Below are 18,724 nucleotides of genomic sequence, written 5' to 3' on the forward strand. Positions count from 1 at the left end.
CTGATTCAACAGGCTGATGTAAGTTCTATCCTGTTGCAGTTTATAGGAAATCTTCTTACAGCAGCCAAACTCCTCATTGCTTCCAAGTGGTGTTCACCCAGTGTACCTGCTGCAGAGTTCAATGTTCCATAATGTACTTACTGAAGACGTCTGGCTTCATAATTTTATCTAATTTGACTGCTCATGTGGCTGAGTGAGGGTAGCCAAAAGGGCAAACAGGTTGAGACACTATCAAGTCCTTTTTTAATATGCTCCAGGGGTTGAGAACTCCTGGCCTGGGAGCCAAATGCAGCACCCACATAACTCTTTACCTGAAGTTTCACTAAACCAAAAAAGGTGAAAATTTGAGAGCTGCACAGCCCCTTTATTATCTATATGGGCCACCACAATGAATATCTTATTCATCATTGATTTGATTTATGAAATTTCTATCTCATCATTCTTGCCAAAGGAGCCCTGGCTGGATAGTCAAATGGTTTTTCATTTGAATATCCCAATTTATCCTGTCTCTTCTCTTTTCTTCTCTTCTCTTCTCCAATTACTATACCACCATTCCTCCCACACAAGTCAAAATTGGACGATAGAAAACATTATAATGTAGGGCCGGCAAACATATAGATTTTCCCAGAGATTACAGGGAATTGAGCTCTGAAAAAAGCTCAACAACTTTTGGGTTCTCCTTTCAAAAAGCTCAATATTTTTGGTGGTTTCCTTAAAAAAACAAGTTTTGAGTGTACTGGCTTTTACTTTTTGAGATGTGGGAACCCTAAGTTCAACATGAAAGATTACTGAGTAAGCTTGGCTGTCCTGGAAGACAAGGAAAGGTCAGTAAAGAATAGGAAGCAGTATAAACCTGCAGTATCCTCAATGAAGATGGGTCAGAAGTGGGGTCTCTCAATGCTCAATACAGTGGTACCTCGGGTTACATGCACTTCAGGTTACATACGCTTCAGGTTACAGACTCCGCTAACCCAGAAATAGTACCTCGGGTTAAGAACTTTGCTTCAGGATGAGAACAGAAATCGTGCTCCATCGGCCCCATTAGCTAAAGTGGTGCTTCAGGTTAAGAACAGTTTCAGGTTAAGAACAGACCTCCGGAATGAATTAAGTACGTAACCAGAGGTACCACTGTATTGGGTTTGGGGGCTTTTCAACATTTTTTTATTTGGTCCCACACATCCTGTCAAAGAAACGTAAGGAAGCAAACAACAGAAAAGAATAGAGTTTCAAATATAATGAAATGTATTTAAAACTTTTGAAAACATCAATAACTTTAAAAAGCCGAAACACACCCTCCCAGTCAATAATTTTAAGGGTAATAGCCTTCAAATTATTGCAACCTTAACTCCCTGGATCAATAGGAATTTTAAAAGCTCGTGAAACATCATAATAGGAGAGATGAATGCAGTGCACCAGAGTGGACATTCCCTGTCATGGGTCTGCAACAAATGGGAGTTACATCATGGGGACTTTCCCTGTTAATCATATGAGTCCATATTTTATAAACAAAATATTTTTTTAATTGCTATGTATATGATTTATTTTTCAGAAGTTAAAGTTGTATGAGTTTTAGTTGTAGCCGGAGCTTGTAAACATTGCTTTAACAGATGGCCTCTCTACGTGACCTTTGTGCATCTTGGTTAACTGTATCTCTCCCTAGGTAGAGAGTGGCCAGGATGTTTTTGTTGCCTCATTGAAGAAGGGAAGGTGTGGTTCTATAATAAGAATAATTTTATTATTTGTACCCAACTCATCAGACTGGGTTGCCCCAGCAACTGTTTGAAAGCTGCTTTGAAAGATATGGCTGTGCGGCCCTTCTTCCTTCATGTATTTGGTTAATTTCTAGCTTTCTTGAATGAGATGGATTATGGAGACAGGGGTGGCAAACATAGTGTGCTCTAGACAATTCCCATCAACCCTAGTTGGAATGTCTGGCTTTTGAGGTGATGAGCGTTGTAGTCCAGCCACCTCTGGAAGTTAGCATACTACTTCTCCCTGATCAATATCCATTTCTAGCTCAGCAGGCTCAGCTTTAGCTAAAACAACCTGTGTTATATTATTTGTAAATCACAGTTTGATATGACAATGTTGGTGCAGACAACTATATAGAGTCATACCTCGGGTTACAGACACTTTGTGTTGCACGTTTTCGGGTTGCGCACCAGGCCGAATCCGGAAGTACCGGAACAGGTTACTTCCGGGTTTTGGTGCTCACGCATGCACAGAAGCACTAGATCACTCTTAGCGCATGCTCAGAAAAGTTGAATCCCGACGTTGCAGGTTGCGAATGCTGCGGATTGGGAACGGGCGTCCCGCATGGATCACGTTCGCGATCCGAGCATCCACTGTAATGGAATTCATTCTCGTATAGTACCCATTATAAATAATGGGTAAAATATAGTGAATAAAATATAGATGTGATTTACCAATTGCTGATCACTGTATCTGATCATGGACAGAAGCATTTCCACAGAAGCATTGTGATATAATTGAGGTAGGATATACTAGGGGGTTATTTGGTGAAATTAAATGGGGTTCTCAAAAAGGATTAAATTACCAGTAGGTAAAATACCTGTCTCATAACCCTGAGAATGGGATGGAGTGCAAACTGCAGGTGGCAGAATTTCATACCGTTTCCAAAAAAGAGTTAATCCAATTTCCACATTGTGCTTTGTGTTCCAGTATAAAATTGCACCATGTCTGGGAAAGCATGCAATCTCTAATTTCATCATTTCCCACCCCCTTACTGGACTAGTTCTTTCCACCTGGAACCCTCAGGCTCCCTTCTTGGCCTATAAAACCCTCCAAACACGCTCATCCTCCATCCTTCACCTGCTTGTTTGTTCTGAGCACTTTGATCTCTTCAGCACTATGACGACTTTCCTGAGTACTTGTCTCCTCTTGGTCATCCTTTGCCCAGGTGAGTAGGAGCCTGAGATCTTGAATTCTTTCTCCAAGAACATTCAGTCAAGGGGCTAGTAGTGTCCATATGCCACATTTTGAAGCAGGAGAAGCAAAGTAGTTGTTGTGGAAGATAATAATCAGGCATCCGAACAACATGACCAGTCCAACACAGTTGATGCTACCTACGGCCTTGCAGCCATACAGAGCTCTGCAGGAAGGAGAGGAGGTCTAGCTAATCAGAGGACTGGATGAGGGAGAGCAGAGCAGGGAGGCTGGCAGGAGAAGATAAAAGCAGCAGAGCCAACTGTCTAGAAAGGCAAGGGGACTGGTTCTCCTTACTGTTCCATTTACTCATGAGGAGGCCAGTGGAGAGGAGAGGAGTAACTTTAGCCCTGCACTAGGCTGCTTGCTGCAGATAACTGGCTCTTGCTGGAGGCAACAGATCAATGGTACTTTGAGGCACTGAGAGACCTCTAACCGCAGATGCCAACCCTATGGGGCTGGGAACATCTCTGCCTCCCCAAGTATGTGATGATGGGACTGAAAATTCCCAAACTTGAGGGGCCCCATTGTGCCTCCTTGCAACCTCCTTGAATATGTTGTACTTGTGGTCTCATGTGCATACAATGAGCACCCCAATGTCAGGCAGAACTTGGTGCCTCCCTTTAAGTTGCAAGAGCAGGGAACCAGTGCAAGGGCCATCCCTGGTAGGGGATTAGCTTTTTAGGGGAAATCTCGCTAGGTGGAAGTAGCCAGTTAGCAGTGACCGGGGATGGAATATGGCCCCTGCTGTTGTGGGCCCTGGGCTGGAGGAGTGGTATAGAGAGGGGTGAAGGGGTTTTCTTCATAACTCCCCAGCCATTTTCCTGTGGATAGGCAACAGTTTTGATATTTTCCTGGTAGGTAGTGTGGTGTAGTGGTTAGCGTATTGAGCCCAGGAGCTGAGAGAGATCAGATTCAAAATTCCCCATTCAACCACAAAGCTGATATTGAGTCTTGTTTAGTGGTTTGGTCCTGAGGGTCCATTTAGAAAGTGTGCTTATATTTCCTTATGGAATGGGGCAAGGGGCAATTTTTACATTTGCAGAGCCTTTTTGAACCTCAGGATTATTATGGGCAGTGGGGTGCATTTAGCACGGCTCCAGGTAAAGGCAAGGCTAAGGTGGGCCCTAAGGGCAAAGGAAAAGCATCTGCACCACAGAGGGAGCATGCATAGGCATCCCATTCCCCTCCTGTTCTGTGGAGGAAGAGTCAGACTAGGGGACTATATTGATGTTCCTCGAGGCCCTGAGAAGGCAGAAGGCAGCCCTACTGTAGCTGTAACTTCAAGTGCTTGTCAGCTGGCAGAAGCAAGAAACACAAAATCCTAACCAAGGTGCTGTTAATTTAATTTCAACAGGTTTGGATGCCTTGGAAGTAAGTACTGGTTTTGCTTCGCAGGAAGTGCCAGAGGTGGAAGGCACACAGGAGGTGGTCATGGCAAAAGGTGAGGCATTTTATTCTCAGCAGTGGAGTTGGCCAGGGTGGCATCCCCAATTGCCATGGATTTGTCAGGGTTGGAGTCCAGCTCAGTGGCCTTTCTCCCCTCCGGTGGTGGCTGTGGCTTCCACTGGATTCCCCCTTTATACAGGAGGATCTGCCACTTTGTTGGATGCTTGTAATCAGGAAAGGGGCCCAGGATCTGTGGATGTGATCAATCACCCTGATCTGCATGGATAACTCTGATGCCCCCCCTTCATCCAGTAGCACCCACCAGCTCAGAGGGGAAAGGAAGGGGAGAAGGCAGGTCTATATCATCAGTGCTGCCCCACCCTGATACCTTGGATTTGGTTAAGCGGACGCCACCCCATTTTCAGAGCCATCAGCCCCCACTGGGTTTCCATCTTCTCCCAACTACCAAGGAGAGGATTTGGAAAGGGGAATATTGTGTTGTGTTCACTCACTTAAATAGGGAAATTCCCAAGAAAGGAAAGGACATTGTAGGTGAGATTGATGCAGGCAAACCAAAGCACAGGAAGGTGCCAATTGGTTACTGGCGTATTTAAATTTATGCCAGAATTAATATATCAAATTATGGATTTATGGAGCATACTCAGAGTTCATGGGGGGGATTGAAGACCTATGATGAAGCTTTATGCAGCTGGGCAGCTACTAAGTAGGCCTGGAGTGTGTGGGGGGAAGGTGGCTGACTTATGGCTCCATTTTGTATCTCACATATGTCCCATAGAATCCTAGAGCTGTAGAGTTGGAAGGGACTGGGAGGGCCATCTAGTTCAACCCTTTGCAATGCAAGAATCCTTTGACCAACATGGGGCTCAAATCAACAACCCAGAGATAAAGAGTCTTATGCTTTACACACTGAGCTCACTTAATGCTAGGCAAACCCAAGCCACGTTACCCACATCAGAGGGGCAAGGAGTTCAACCCCACCTGTTGGGTTGGGTATAGAGTTCCTTCAGTGCTTGTGGCAAACACCCATGGTGCTACTCCACTGCATCTGTGCACTGTGTGCAATGCCTCTTCACAAAGACACACCCCAGGTTTGTTCATAATTTTGCTTCCTGAGCCCAAGATTGGGAATATGAAATGGAAAATTGGAAGTGGGTGGAAGTTTGGTTTTAGAGTCAACAATTGTAGGGATTTCCATGCTGATCTCATGAAGGCTCGGCCATCTTCCCATTGCTTTCAGCAGAAGTCACCTAACTGTGGTCCGTGGGCCTCATATATCTGCAGGTTGCCAACTTTCCATATTTGTTGATTCAGCTCTGCTGTGGCAATCGTGCTTCCCTCAGATGGCTAAGGTCCTTGGCAGGGTTTGATGGACATTATTTCCATGAGGTGGGTGGTTGATAGGGAAGACACTCTCGTGTACAATTCTCCCCATGCTCTCTTCATTGACCCCAAATTGATTTGTTTGGTTAAGGGGAAGCACCATTACCAGTGTGCTGAATGTGAAAGTATGTAATGAGACTGCTGAAGTCCCATTCTGCGATTCACTGTGATTCACAACAAGTAGTGGGTAGGGGGGAAGAGTATGTCCCTGATTTAGCATGCATACTAGCAAATGGGAAGAAGGCCTTGTGTCTTTCCATTTCTGTGTCTTGAGATGTGTGTTGGTGTGCATGCAGCCTCTAACCCACCACTACATGTGGATCCTGAGACCATTAACATTGCTCGTGTTTGGCTTGGAATATTCTGTTTCTCAAAGACTGGACAACTTATGTTTCCTCTCCTCTCCTCTCTGCAGGGGAACTGCAATGTGCAATAACCCAATTGAAAAGCTGTAATATCAAAATAGGAGAAGGAGGAAGTTGCTTTTATCAGCGTACTGAAACCAATTTAAGTGAGTATGAAGCCTATCTGTCATATTAAATCTATGTTTGTGGGTGCATCCTTTGGTCTCTGGTGTATCTAGTGTGACAACAGAATGCTGATCTCACCAACCTTGAGGAACTCAACTTTTTCAACAATTAAATATTAGAATTAAAACTATATTAAAAATCTGTTTAAAATGTACCAATAATTACAATAAAAACAACACAACCCCAACCCTTTCAGTAAAAGCAGTCATTCTCCAAAAACATGTTGAGACCCACTTGTAAAATGACAACAAGGTGGGATCTAGTCTAGATTCTAGTCTAGATTCTTGAGAGTCTAATCTAGACTCCCCCCCCCCTCTCTCTCAGCGAGTTCCAGAGTCTGCAAGGAGCCACTGAGATGGCCCATTTCCATATCATTAACCAATAGAGTGTGGAACCTCTCTCACTCTCTCATATTTTGACTCAGGGAAGCCTCATAGATCCACAGAGCCACTGGTAACCTTCTCCTGACTTTTACCAGCTGCTTACTGTGAACAAACTGTGCACAAATATGCAGGCCTCATCTTTTTCTGGCATTTGTCTCATAACTCCCCCTTAACTCCTAAATGACAATCCCTCGGTGAATGATAATTCCCAACTGCTTAGAAAGCAACCAAATCAGAGTCTAATCTTTTTTGGTGCAGGCACATTGATGTAGCAATAAAGTGTGCAGCAAGTGAATGCACACAAGGAGACATGTGTTGGGTTCAGATTAGTCCACAACTTTATTGATTACAGGGATAAACAGCTTTGACACAGACACTGGGCATGTAACCATTCCGCCTACTGAATGGTAGACTATTGGGGATGACCAATATTAGCGTCCATCAACAGCATGAAGAGCATCCTGTGAACCTCAAGTAGACACTGGCAAGGGGTGCTCTGTGCCCTGAATCCCTGAGCTGGATGTATGGACAAGGAATGCATTCTTCCAAGATCCCTGAGAGGGATCCCATCTGACAGGGTGGGGCTTCACCTCCCATTCCCACCAAGAATCCAGCCCAATGATTCTTCTGCTGCACAAAGTGGTGAAATAGAAGGTTGCATAGAAGGTGACTACCAAACCTATAACACCTGGAACAAGTCCAGCATGCCAGTAAGGATATCCATTAGCCACATCTTGCAGCCAGCTACTTAGTAGTATATAATCTGTCCTGTAAAAAGTCCCCTTGGGCTTGCAATTTTGCTTCATCACTTTGTTCATCTTACTTGGTCCTTGTTTACTGAGATGGTATGGACAGTTCCCCTCCAAACTTGCCTCTTTCATTCGCAGGGTTAACCAAGCAACAGACAAGCATTTTCCTTGTCCTCCTACTGTGTTCTGCCCACACAGACCACCCAATCTCCTCCTTCATCATTTGTTGTCTTCTTCCCTTGTGTCCTGCAATGTTTTCCACTGAAAGCAAAGCAGACTGCTGTGACTTGGGTCCATTGGTCACTTCACTTTACTCTCTCTCTCTCTCTCTCTCTCTCTCTCTCTTTTGTAATTCATTTTTATTGGTTGCTTTAGACATACATTCATGAAATCACATTGTAACAACTTGGTTTTCCTGTAATTAAACATATATTTTTAAAACATACTGGGGGAAAAGAACAAAAATACATATTGATTGATTGATTGATTCGATTCATTTGTAATCCATTTCTGTTTGACTTCCCTCCCCTTCTTACCTCAGTCCTCAGTTTTACTTAGTTGACTGCCCCTCCTAAAACAGCCATTTATTCAATATCCTATAACAGTCTTAATATTAGTTCTTTTGTTTATATTAAATTTGAAGAATTCTTCTATTTTTTAATATTTAAAATATAATATTTATTATTATTATTATTTTCTTTCCCCCCTTTATAACAACCAGATAAAATTTCTTTATCAGATACATCTTTGCTCTGAGCTTTGACTTCCTCCTGTCCCTCTCCCTGACTTCCATGTGGTATCACTTTTATCTTAGCATTTCTAAATCACCCTGTTTATCTTATCTCCATACTTAAAAGACTTACATCTAATTTTTATAAACAGGTATCAAATCATAACCTATCAAAATTTTAAATCAACCCTGCAAGTGTTTTCAAATGTTTACAATGTTCCTTCATATAGCTTTTTACTAAAGGTATTTTTGAAAATCTTTTTCAGTTCATTATATATCATATCCCAGTAGGCTTAGAACACGTCCACCACATAATCTTAGGACACGTCCACCACATATGAAAGAAATTCTCTTCCTTCTCCTTATATTTCCAACATACCTTATCTTCTAAATTTTAGCAAGTTTAGTCAGCGTCAAATACCAGCAATACATCATCTTCATTAAATTTTCTTTTAATGCCATACATGCAGTGAATTTAATTGTTTTTGTCCATAGTCTTTCCCACATCAAATCTGAAGAATTCTTAGAAAGCTTTCTTAGCTTTCCAAATTATTCCTTCATCAATAAGTAATGCTTCATTCATCCTCTATTTTTTCTGCCCTCTTTCTTTCCCCTTCAGGAATAAGGACACTGAATTGTGATCTGATAGGGACTTTGGATCAATTTCAAATTTTCTTTCAAATGTTAATTCTTTTGAGATCCAAATTCCATCTTGCCTGCTGGCAGACTGGTTTGGCTCAGAATAATATGGGAATTCCTTTGCCCTTGGATGTTTAAACCTCCAAGCATCTACTAAATTTCTATTAACTGGAAAAAAAGTTTGAGATAATCGTCCTGTTTTATTATCTACACTTCTCTGAGTTCTATCATGTTCGAAACAACTCCATTCAGATCTCCTAGGAGAATTATTTTCTCCTCCATGTAGTCTAACACTGTTTCTTCCAGGTGTTTATAGAAATCAGCTTTATTATCATTGGGTGCATATAATACTCAAGGCAGAGTATGTTTTACCAAATAAGAGGGGACTTTCTTTTTACCCCTTTCTTCATGGCAGATTTATTTATTCAATTTTAAATTTCATTTGTAAGATTTTCCTTTTCTGCTCTGTTAAACTATGGGGATATGGAGATTTCCTGCTTCTTGGAACCGGCATCATGGGCTGCTACTCTCTTGCTTCGGGACCATCCCCCTTTCCTCTCTCCTTACAAAGAGACGAAGAGACCGGGAAACTCCTCTTTGACAACAACGCTTCTATGCTGACCCCAAGACTCCCTCTTGGGGGTTGGGGGGATGCATAGCCTTCGCGTCTCCCCCCTCAAAGCCCATTAGCGATCGAGCCCTTCTGAGCTCATGCCATGTTCCATCTTGTGGGAAACCGGAAGTCACTTCACTTTACCCCAGGGTAGTCATACCTACCGCCCACTACCGCCCATCTTTCTTGATGGTAAAATTTCCTTACCACCCACCAGTGCTCAATGGAAGGAGGATTCAGTTTGTGCTGTAGAACCCCCTACTGCCCACCTAGAATTCTGAAATGGCCACTAGTGGGTAGTAGGGACCAGGTTGACAACCCCTGCTTTACACTCTCATGTACTTTTGAGTTTTTTCTTGCACAGGCATGTCTGCAAGATTTGGGACGCTGCATGGGCCAGAGTAGGCAATGACCAGAGGCGCAGTCTATCCACTGTCACACTGGGATGCAAACAACACTCCTGAAAAGGAGGAAGGGGTGAATGGAGATTCTCAGACCAATCAGAATGAATTTACCTGATCCAGGTCCAGTCGCGGACAACTCTGGGGTTGCGGTGCTCATCTCACTTTATTGGCCAAGGGAGCTGGCTTACAGCTTCTGGGTCATGTGGTCAGCATGACTAAGCCACTTCTGGCAAACCAGAGCAGCGCACGGAAACGCCGTTTACCTTCCCGCCAGAGCGGAACCTATTTATCTAGTTGCACTATTAGCTGATGCCAAATAGGCCTGCTACATATAGTAACAGCACATAGCATCAAATGCTGAAATACTCTGATGACAAACGAAGCCACAGAAATCATTTTTTAAAAAGGAAAAAGGGGAAAAACATACTCAGACAGATATAACTGCTTTTCCCCATAGAAGGTTGTGTGCAAAAAGATTTCTTGTATTGAGATAGCCAAAGAGAAGTGAGTTTAAGAGATCAGAAAATTAGAGGAAACAGGTGAAAAACCATCTTCTCCCGTCTCTCAGAAATATAGTACATAATATAAGGAAGCTTCATGAGTCTGGCCCCTGGATCAGCTAGTTCCATATCAGGCAGAGATGGGTGGTGCATCAAACTATTCTAGGCTCTTTTGTATGGGCAGAAAAGCAAGTCCATCTAGCCCCATTTATGTGCAAGTTGTTAAGGAACTATCCTAGAATATTCACATGGTATTGCAGAAGAAATTATACTTCAAAGAAACTACTTTATGGATTAGTTTGCTGAATTCAGTTGTTGCCAGGTATTTTCTCTTAAATCACCCATTTGCCCAATGTGTTTATATTTGTACGTTCATCAATTTGAATTTTTGCATAACTTGCTATTCCTTCAATTCTCTCTAACAGATGGCTCTAATGAGATCGACACGAATAAGGGTTGTTCTAAAGATTGCATCTCAGCAAAATACTCCTTCTCTTCAGTAGAAAGAAAATTCATCCAGCGTATCCACGATTGCTGTAAAATACTTTTGTGCAACATGAAAGTACTTGGCAGTAAGTATCTATCATCTATCTATCTATCTATCTATCTATCTATCTATCTATCATCTATCTATCTATCTATCATCTATCTATCTATCATCTATCTATCTATCTATCTATCTATCTATCTATCTATCTATCTATCTATCATCTATCATCTATCTATCATCTATCTATCATCTACCTACCTACCTACCTACCTATCTATCTATCTATCATCTATCTATCATCATCTCTCTACCTATCTATTGCCAAAGATAAATAGCATTGAGCTTTCAAATTTCTTTTCTTGTTACTCTAAGACAAGCAATACTATTCCAGTCCAAGATTCATTCCTGGGTCATTCAATATCAAGTGATCCAACTTTTTTACCTCATTTAACACATTTTAAAAAGAAAAGCCTAACTAGCTTTTCAGACACCTTTTAATTGAATAACTTTCTAAAGAAATGCCAGAAGCTACTAATATTATAGTTGAGATCTTGTTTATTCTGTTATATTGTACTCCAAGAAGACCCATTTATCCCAAATAGAATCCAATAAGGCAGACGTTTATGTACAAAATATATTTTGAAAAATGTGAAATTTGCAGGTGGCTCTTTGAAATATGAAATAATCAATATATTTTTGGAATTTTTAAATCATATTATTTTTTTAATCCTTTTGTTTAAAATGGAAAATTTGGTAACTTAGATTTTTGAATTAGAGTAATTCCATCATGTGACATATCATGAAGCTCAGGATCTGAAGGGATTGGTGCTTTTAGTTTTGACGTATCTCAATGCTGGGCTGAGCTTTTAAGGCCTTTGTGTACTCTGGCAAGGTCAAATTTCTCTCTCTTTTTGAAATTTCAAACCCTCATAACTCAAAAACGGGATGAGATAAAAAATTAAAATTTTAGATTTAAACTTAGTTTTGATCACTCAACAAGTGTACAAAGGATTAAGAAAATTAGATGACATCAGGTAAAAAACTTGTATCACTTGATTGGGTGCAAGTGCAATGTTCCCTTGCCAGTAATGAGGGACAGCATTTTGATATACGGTATGTCAAAAAAATATGTAGTGAACTGCCCTGTGATTTTTGGATGAAGGGCAGTATACAAATTTAATTCCTAATAAATAAATAAGTAAATATTGAGCTCCCAGTGGGGCCTCAATAACTCCTTGGAGGTGTTTAGTACATGCCCTAACCTAGTTTGTATGAAAAATTCTTGGAATCAGCATCACCATCTGTATGTCATGGAGAAGCACTTTCTCCCCAAGAGATTCAAAGGACCACTGGGTGTGTGGAAGAGAACACCCCCAGATAAATTGGGGAAACAGAGAGAGAGATAAGAACACATGCCCCCTCTTGCTCACTCTGGGACTCATCTTGGAGGGGCAGAACTGCAGAGGTAGTTAGTGAAACTATCTATTGCTGCTGGATGCCATCTAACTGGAGAACAACAAAAGTCACACTGCTGGGGCAAAGTTGTTGAGCTCTATTTGAGAACAAAAATATTTGGGAACAAAAATAAGTTTTTGGGTTTTGGAGGGGATTTTAAAAGCATTTTTTAAAACAAAAATCACCCTACTTGGCATACATATAGGAAAATATGGGCATATGGTAGCCCTAAGTTCCTCCCATTGCTATATTTCATGTCTCAGTTAGTGGACTGTTTCTTTTCTCTCCTTGGTTTCTCACTTGTGAGGTGCCTCAGGGTTCCATCCCCTCCCCCATGCTTTGTAACATCTACATGAAGCCACTGGGAGAGATCATCAGGGGGTTCGGGTTGGGTGTTCATCAATATGCGGATGATACCCAGCTCTACCTCTCTTTTAAATTGGAACCAGTGTAGGTGGTGAAGGCCCTGTATGGGTGTCTGGAGGCGGTTGGAGGATGGATGGCGGCTAACAGATTGAAGATGAATCCTTACAAGACAGAAGTACTGTTCTTGGGGGACAGGGGGCGGGTGGGTGTGGAGAATTCCCTGGTCCTGAATGGGGTAACTGTGCCTCTGAAGGACCAGGTGCGCAGCCTGGGAGACATTTTGGACTCACAGCTGTCCATGGAGGTGCAGGTCAATTTTGTGTCCAGAGCAACTGTCTACCAGCTCCAACTGGTATGCAGGCTGAAACCCTACTTGCCCATGAGAAAAAAAAAAAAATTTTAGATTGAAACTTAGTTTTCATCACTCAACAAGTGTACAAAGCATGCCCCCCCATTGCTTTCTGAAAGCCCAGCTCACCCTGGGACTGATCTTGATGGGGCAGAACTGCGGAGGTAATAACATTATAGTTTGCGGATATTAGAGGCAGAATCTTAGTGTGATGTGTAGCATTTTGTAAGATAGGAGATGCTTTATAAATGCTGTAAACTGTCCAGAGTTGCTGGGGGAACTGAGCCAGATGGGCAGGGTGTAGATAATGAAATAATAATAAATTTGTTGTTGTTGTTGTTGTTATTATTATTATTATTTATTAAGAATATTATTGGAGCACTGAAGACAGAAGGGTTCCTTCACTATAAAGACACTTCAATATATGCTGATGTTTTTGTTTTTGAGATTTTATATTTTATTGCATTCTAATGCATTTAGGTATAAAATTAAATTTTATTGTAGTTTCCAAGCCTGGCTTGCAATGGTCCATGGGGTCACAAAGAGTCGGACACGACTAAACAACAACAGGAGCCTCTTTTTAGTATTAAGTGATATATAATAATCATTAATAAATAAACAAATACACACCAAGGCTTTATTTATTTATTTATTCATTCATTCATTTATTGTTTAAAAACTTTACATAGTAACCTTAATCAGAGGAGTGTTTCCATCATAATAACAAAGTATACAACATATTATACTTAAACAAGATTATATACCTATTTCATACTAATAAGCACTACGTAAGTATATGTAATTAGTGATTGAACACTATACATAATAAACCAAGCACCAAAAATAACAGTGGCCAATAAGTCACATGCACAACATTAAACTCCCCAACTCACTCCCTTAAAAATACTACTGCTTGTCTGCTCATCTCAGATCTAACTATCTGCAACATCAACATCATTAATTGCAGAAACAGAATGAAGTAGAGATGTTGCAAACCTCTCACAAGTTTAGAGAACTGAAGCCTAGGAATTAGAATAAAGATAAATGGGCTGGAATCATGTCTTGACTTTATTATTTACTTCTGGCAGTGCCAGCGAGGATGTTGAATGGGCTGGTGTGCCCAAACCTTGGTGTAGCTGAATCAGAAGTCTCTGAGGGTTCAAATTTCATTGAGTGTCACAACGAGGAGACTCGGTGCATTGAATTTGTTCTTGTTCATGGTAAGTAGAACTGCCTTGCAATGAGTGGGGGGGGGGAATGGTGTGTGTGTGTTTTACTATTTCATTCTGTTTGTGGCTTCCTTCCAGAAAATAGGTTATTTGTGCATTTGAGGAAAATTTTCTTTTTTCCTGAAAACATAACTCACCTCAAATCCCATTTGCTTTGTGTATATATAGATGGGTGTGTATATTTATGGGGTGGGGGTTTGAGAAGGTGAGAGAAATAGTCTGTTTGCTAAATTACATGTAAAAGTTTATTAAAAGAGAGTTTTCACCAGTCTTTAAAAGAAGTAAAATTAGCCATGGAGACCTGATCTGGAAAGCAGTATCAATGAAGATGAACCCTTGCCCCGGAAGAAGAAAAAAATAGACTTTTTTCTTTCTAACTTTTAAACACCTCTCTCATATTCATTTCATGTGGTGATTTCAGATTCTTTCTATACTTGCTCAACAGAGTTATTAAAAATTAAGGTGCTCCTATTTTTTTCTTTTGCACACACACACACACACAGATACTGGTTGCTCCCAAGATGCTCATCTGACCTTGTCTCTTTTTCTTTACTAGACAACAGTGAAGTTCCTGATAAGGTCGTCAAAGGCTGTGCAACACCAAATTTTTGTGAATTGGCCAAGACATCAGCACTTAACAAGTACTTTTCAGGCATGATAACACTAGCACGATGCGGTGAAACTGTGGTTTCACCAAAGCAACTCAGCTTTTAAGCATAGTTAGGAGAGAGCAATGTCTTCTTCCTTTTGGATTCCACTATTTTCTGCAACAGTGGAAGTGGTGGTTGCTTCTCTGAACATGGGAGTCCAGAGCAACTGGTATTCACAGGACTCCTGAGGCTTCTATTTGGTGAATGGGATGCAGGGAATAGAAAACTAAAGTAGAAATGTGGGGCTTTGGCTCATGAAAACATGGGATATGTGTAAAAAATTCTTTTGTTCATAATCAAAATAAATTGGTGAAACAAATAAAAACTGTGTTGTGTGTCTGCATTTATCAAATTAAGAATATTTGGTGGCAGTGGTGGCACTGTTTTTAGAATGAAAAACAATGGGTAATTATGAGTTATCTTATTGATTTAGGAAATATATATTCCAGTCCATATTTCAAAGAAATCTGATTGGCTTACAATCACGGGATTCAGGAGTCAGGAACACAAGGCGATCCCTGCTGCATCACACAAAGGACATATCTAATTCCCTATCCTGGTGCCAGAGTACTTAACCATATTCCTACAAGAAACCCAGAAAATAAGGCATGCAATTACAAATTAAGGAAGGTGGATCTGGAATTCCAAGACTGGAATTATACATTTGTGCTTATTTATTGACCAGCATCAAATATTGGAGACCTGCTGATGGCTGTAATCTTCTCAGTTGGGCAGTCTTAGAATATACATATACAGTGGTACCTCGGGTTAAGTACTTAATTCATTCCAGAGGTCCGTTCTTATCCTGAAACTGTTGTGAAGCACCACTGTAGCTAATGGGGCCTCCTGCTGCTGCCACACCACCACAGCACAATTTCTGTTCTCATCCTGAAGCAAACTACCCAAGGTACTATTTGTGGGTTAGCGGAGTCTGTAACCTGAAGTGTATGTAACCTGAAGTGTATGTAACCCGAGGGACCACTGTATAACACTTTTGGTTGGGTGGATAGTATTAGGATCAAAATATTTGAAGTTCCTTCAACTCTTGAAACAATTATGTCAATTAGAAAGATATGGAATTTATTAGCTAATAAAAATAAATTCATTTTCACATACTAAATCCTACTTTAATAATCGGGGGGGGGGGGTAATATGGAAAAACTATGATAACATGTGAATTGACCTTGTACCAACTGATAGATGAGGAAGACTTCTATACATACAATACATACATCAAATATCATCTATCAGAGGTGGTCCAATGGTAATACTTGCAGCTACAACATATTTTAGTAACTTCGTTTGGTCTGACTACCTTCACAGCATCTGAGACACTTGAAATTTGGAGCAATTGGATAATTAATTTGAAACTCAGTTTGATATGCAGAGTTTAAGAAATGATTGGAATAAAGAATTGGAATGTTCAGTATTACCTAGATAGTGGGAAAATTTATTGGCTTCAGTATCATATCAATGGATCTTAATCTAAGAATTATACAACAGAAAATTCTTCTTAGAATCTATTGGTCTCCCTTGCATTTGTATAAGAAAAGATTATCTAATGTATCTCTTGGTTGGAAATGTATGATTGACAATTCTTCTTTGAAACACATGCTTTTACTGTGTCCTACACTTACTACATTTTGGGAGAAAGTGCTGGACCGAAGCACTTTCTCCCAAAGACACTACTCAAAAAATTAAGATTTTCAGAAGCGACTATGCTCTTGAACTATATACCCATTGTATGGAAATTGAAAACAAGAAAGCAAAAATGGATTCTAATGGTGGCCAAGAGACTGATACTGATGAATTGGAAGAATAGAGATTTAATTCCCTTTACTCAATCGCTAGACAACATGACAACATTGGTAACATATGAACGGAAAACTTACTGTATAGGTGCAGATTTTCTTTGGATGAATTCAATGATATTTGGAATGAGTTTACACAGAATATATTAGGTTATTGACAATTATAAGTGCATTAGGATAAGAATAAAGAATAAGAATAAATATACACATTTGTATATTATTGTATGTTTTACCATCCTGACGCCCCCAGGACTTTCCTAGTATGCATGCCTGCACTCTCAGACTTCAGGGCATATAAAGAGTTCAGCAGAGCAACTCAGCAGGGTTGGCAGCCATTGAATCACATGAATACCTCATTTCATCAGCAGATGTGCTTTACTGATGCATTTTAGTAAGCATAGTGGTTGCAAATCCTCAGCCAGATCCCTGGCTGGGTACATAGCTCAAAAACAGTTTCGGAGAGAGAAATGCCAGCAACAGTTTCAGAGAGAGAGATGGCTCATCATAATATGGGATATGAGTTTAATTTTCCTTTGTTCATAATCAATTAAATTATCTCCTCCGCCCTAGACATCCCCGACTCCTGGAGAGAAGCTATAATAGTTCCGATCTTCAAAGGCGGCCAGCCAAACATCCCTAGGAACTATCGCCCCATCAGTTTATTATCTATCCCGGGGAAAATATTTGCCACTGTTTTACTGGAAGAACTTCTTTCATGGGTCCAGGAGAGGAACATTCTACCGCTAGAACAGATTGGCTTCCGAAAGTCAGCATCAACCATGGACCACTGTCTAACTCTTTATCCCCTTGCCAGTAAATACTCCGCACCAAGGCAAGGCCACCTATTCGCCGCTTTCATGGACCTGGAGGCCGCCTTTGATTCCATTCCTAGGCAGAGATTATGGTCCAAACTTGCCCATCTGGGAATTGATCCGCACCTCCTCTCCCTAATTATTTCCCTTTATTCAAACACCACAGCTTGCGTCCGAAGTGGTCCCAACGGCTCCCTTACCACTCCATTCCCAACGGCCAAGGGCGTCCGACAAGGTTGTCTCTTGGCCCCTTTACTGTTTAATCTCTATCTTCATGATGCAATTTCCCCTTTGAAGCTAGCAACTAAGTATCCTCCTCACTTAGCAGGTCACCCCGTTGCCTCCCTTTTCTATGCAGATGATGCCGTCATCTTATCCAGAACAGCTGCGGACCTGGCAAATGCAGTTAATGCATTTATCGCCTATTGTAAGGCGGAAGCTCTTAATATTAATTATAAAAAATCGAAAGTCCTTCACTTCACTCGTTCCCGCAAACTCAAGCTGGAGCCGCTTAAGATCACAGGTGGCTACGTAGAAAAGGTAAAAGCCTTTAAATATCTAGGCTTAATATTCACTTATAATCTCTCCTGGACCACCCATCTACAATCTGCCTTTCTCGCCGCAACCACGACCTCCAATGCCATTGTCCGATTTTACCACCAGAAGGGCGGCAAACACCTTCCAGCAGCAATTCAAATATTCAATGCCAAAGTTGTTCCTAAATTATTATATGGCTGTGAAGTATGGACTACAGCAATATCAGGTAACTTGCATCGCCCACTTCATATGTTCCTGAGATCTCTTTCCGGTGTCCCGAGATGCGTCTCAGGTGCAGCCCTACGACTTGAGTTCGCCCAGCCCTCAATTGTAAAACGAGCATGGAGTCGAGCCATTTCCTATAGCTCCCATCTACTAGCATCGGATGCTCGAATTAGAGGTGGTTTTTCCAATCTGATCCTAAGAGATATTCATAATTCCCCTTGGAAAACTACAATTAACCTCAAACTCCGCTCTCTTTCCAATCTGAATTGCAAAACTGTTCTTAAATTAGAGTGTATCAGTCCGGCGGCCCTACCTTCAATTAAAAAGAAGCTACAGCAACTTGACTTCTCTAACACAGCTGCCGATGCAAGAGGGCCGTGTTCAGGCCTAGCCCTAGCTATTCCTCCCCCTGAAGGGATCCCTCTATACTGCTTCACAATTTCTTCGGAGCCTAAGCGAAGGGCCTTTACCTGTGCCCGTCTCAACTGTTTTCCTACAGCAATTCTGTCGGGTCGT

The 18,724-nt window shown here is 41.1% G+C and overlaps 1 protein-coding gene across 1 annotated transcript; it reads left to right on the forward strand.

Moving 5' to 3' along the window:
- The first annotated feature begins 2,871 nt into the window (after positions 1 to 2,871).
- LOC128419146 (phospholipase A2 inhibitor and Ly6/PLAUR domain-containing protein-like) lies at positions 2,872 to 15,091 on the forward strand. The gene is made up of 6 exons (XM_053399534.1): positions 2,872 to 2,920; positions 4,304 to 4,390; positions 6,152 to 6,247; positions 10,710 to 10,856; positions 14,033 to 14,164; positions 14,730 to 15,091. The coding sequence occupies exons 1-6, from the start codon at positions 2,872 to 2,874 to the stop codon at positions 14,885 to 14,887; spliced, it is 669 nt and encodes a 222-aa protein (XP_053255509.1). The 3' UTR covers positions 14,888 to 15,091.
- The last annotated feature ends 3,633 nt before the right edge of the window (positions 15,092 to 18,724 follow it).

Source organism: Podarcis raffonei, chromosome 8, assembly GCF_027172205.1.
Source record: "Podarcis raffonei isolate rPodRaf1 chromosome 8, rPodRaf1.pri, whole genome shotgun sequence".
NCBI lineage: Eukaryota > Metazoa > Chordata > Lepidosauria > Squamata > Lacertidae > Podarcis > Podarcis raffonei.

Coding starts and splice junctions, on each gene's coding strand:
- LOC128419146 (XM_053399534.1), top strand. CDS start 2,872: ATGACGACTTTCCTGAGTACTTGTCTCCTCTTGGTCATCCTTTGCCCA. Junction 4,391..6,151: donor GGAGGTGGTCATGGCAAAAG/GTGAGGCATTTT, acceptor TCCTCTCTGCAG/GGGAACTGCAATGTGCAATA. Junction 10,857..14,032: donor CAACATGAAAGTACTTGGCA/GTAAGTATCTAT, acceptor TACTTCTGGCAG/TGCCAGCGAGGATGTTGAAT.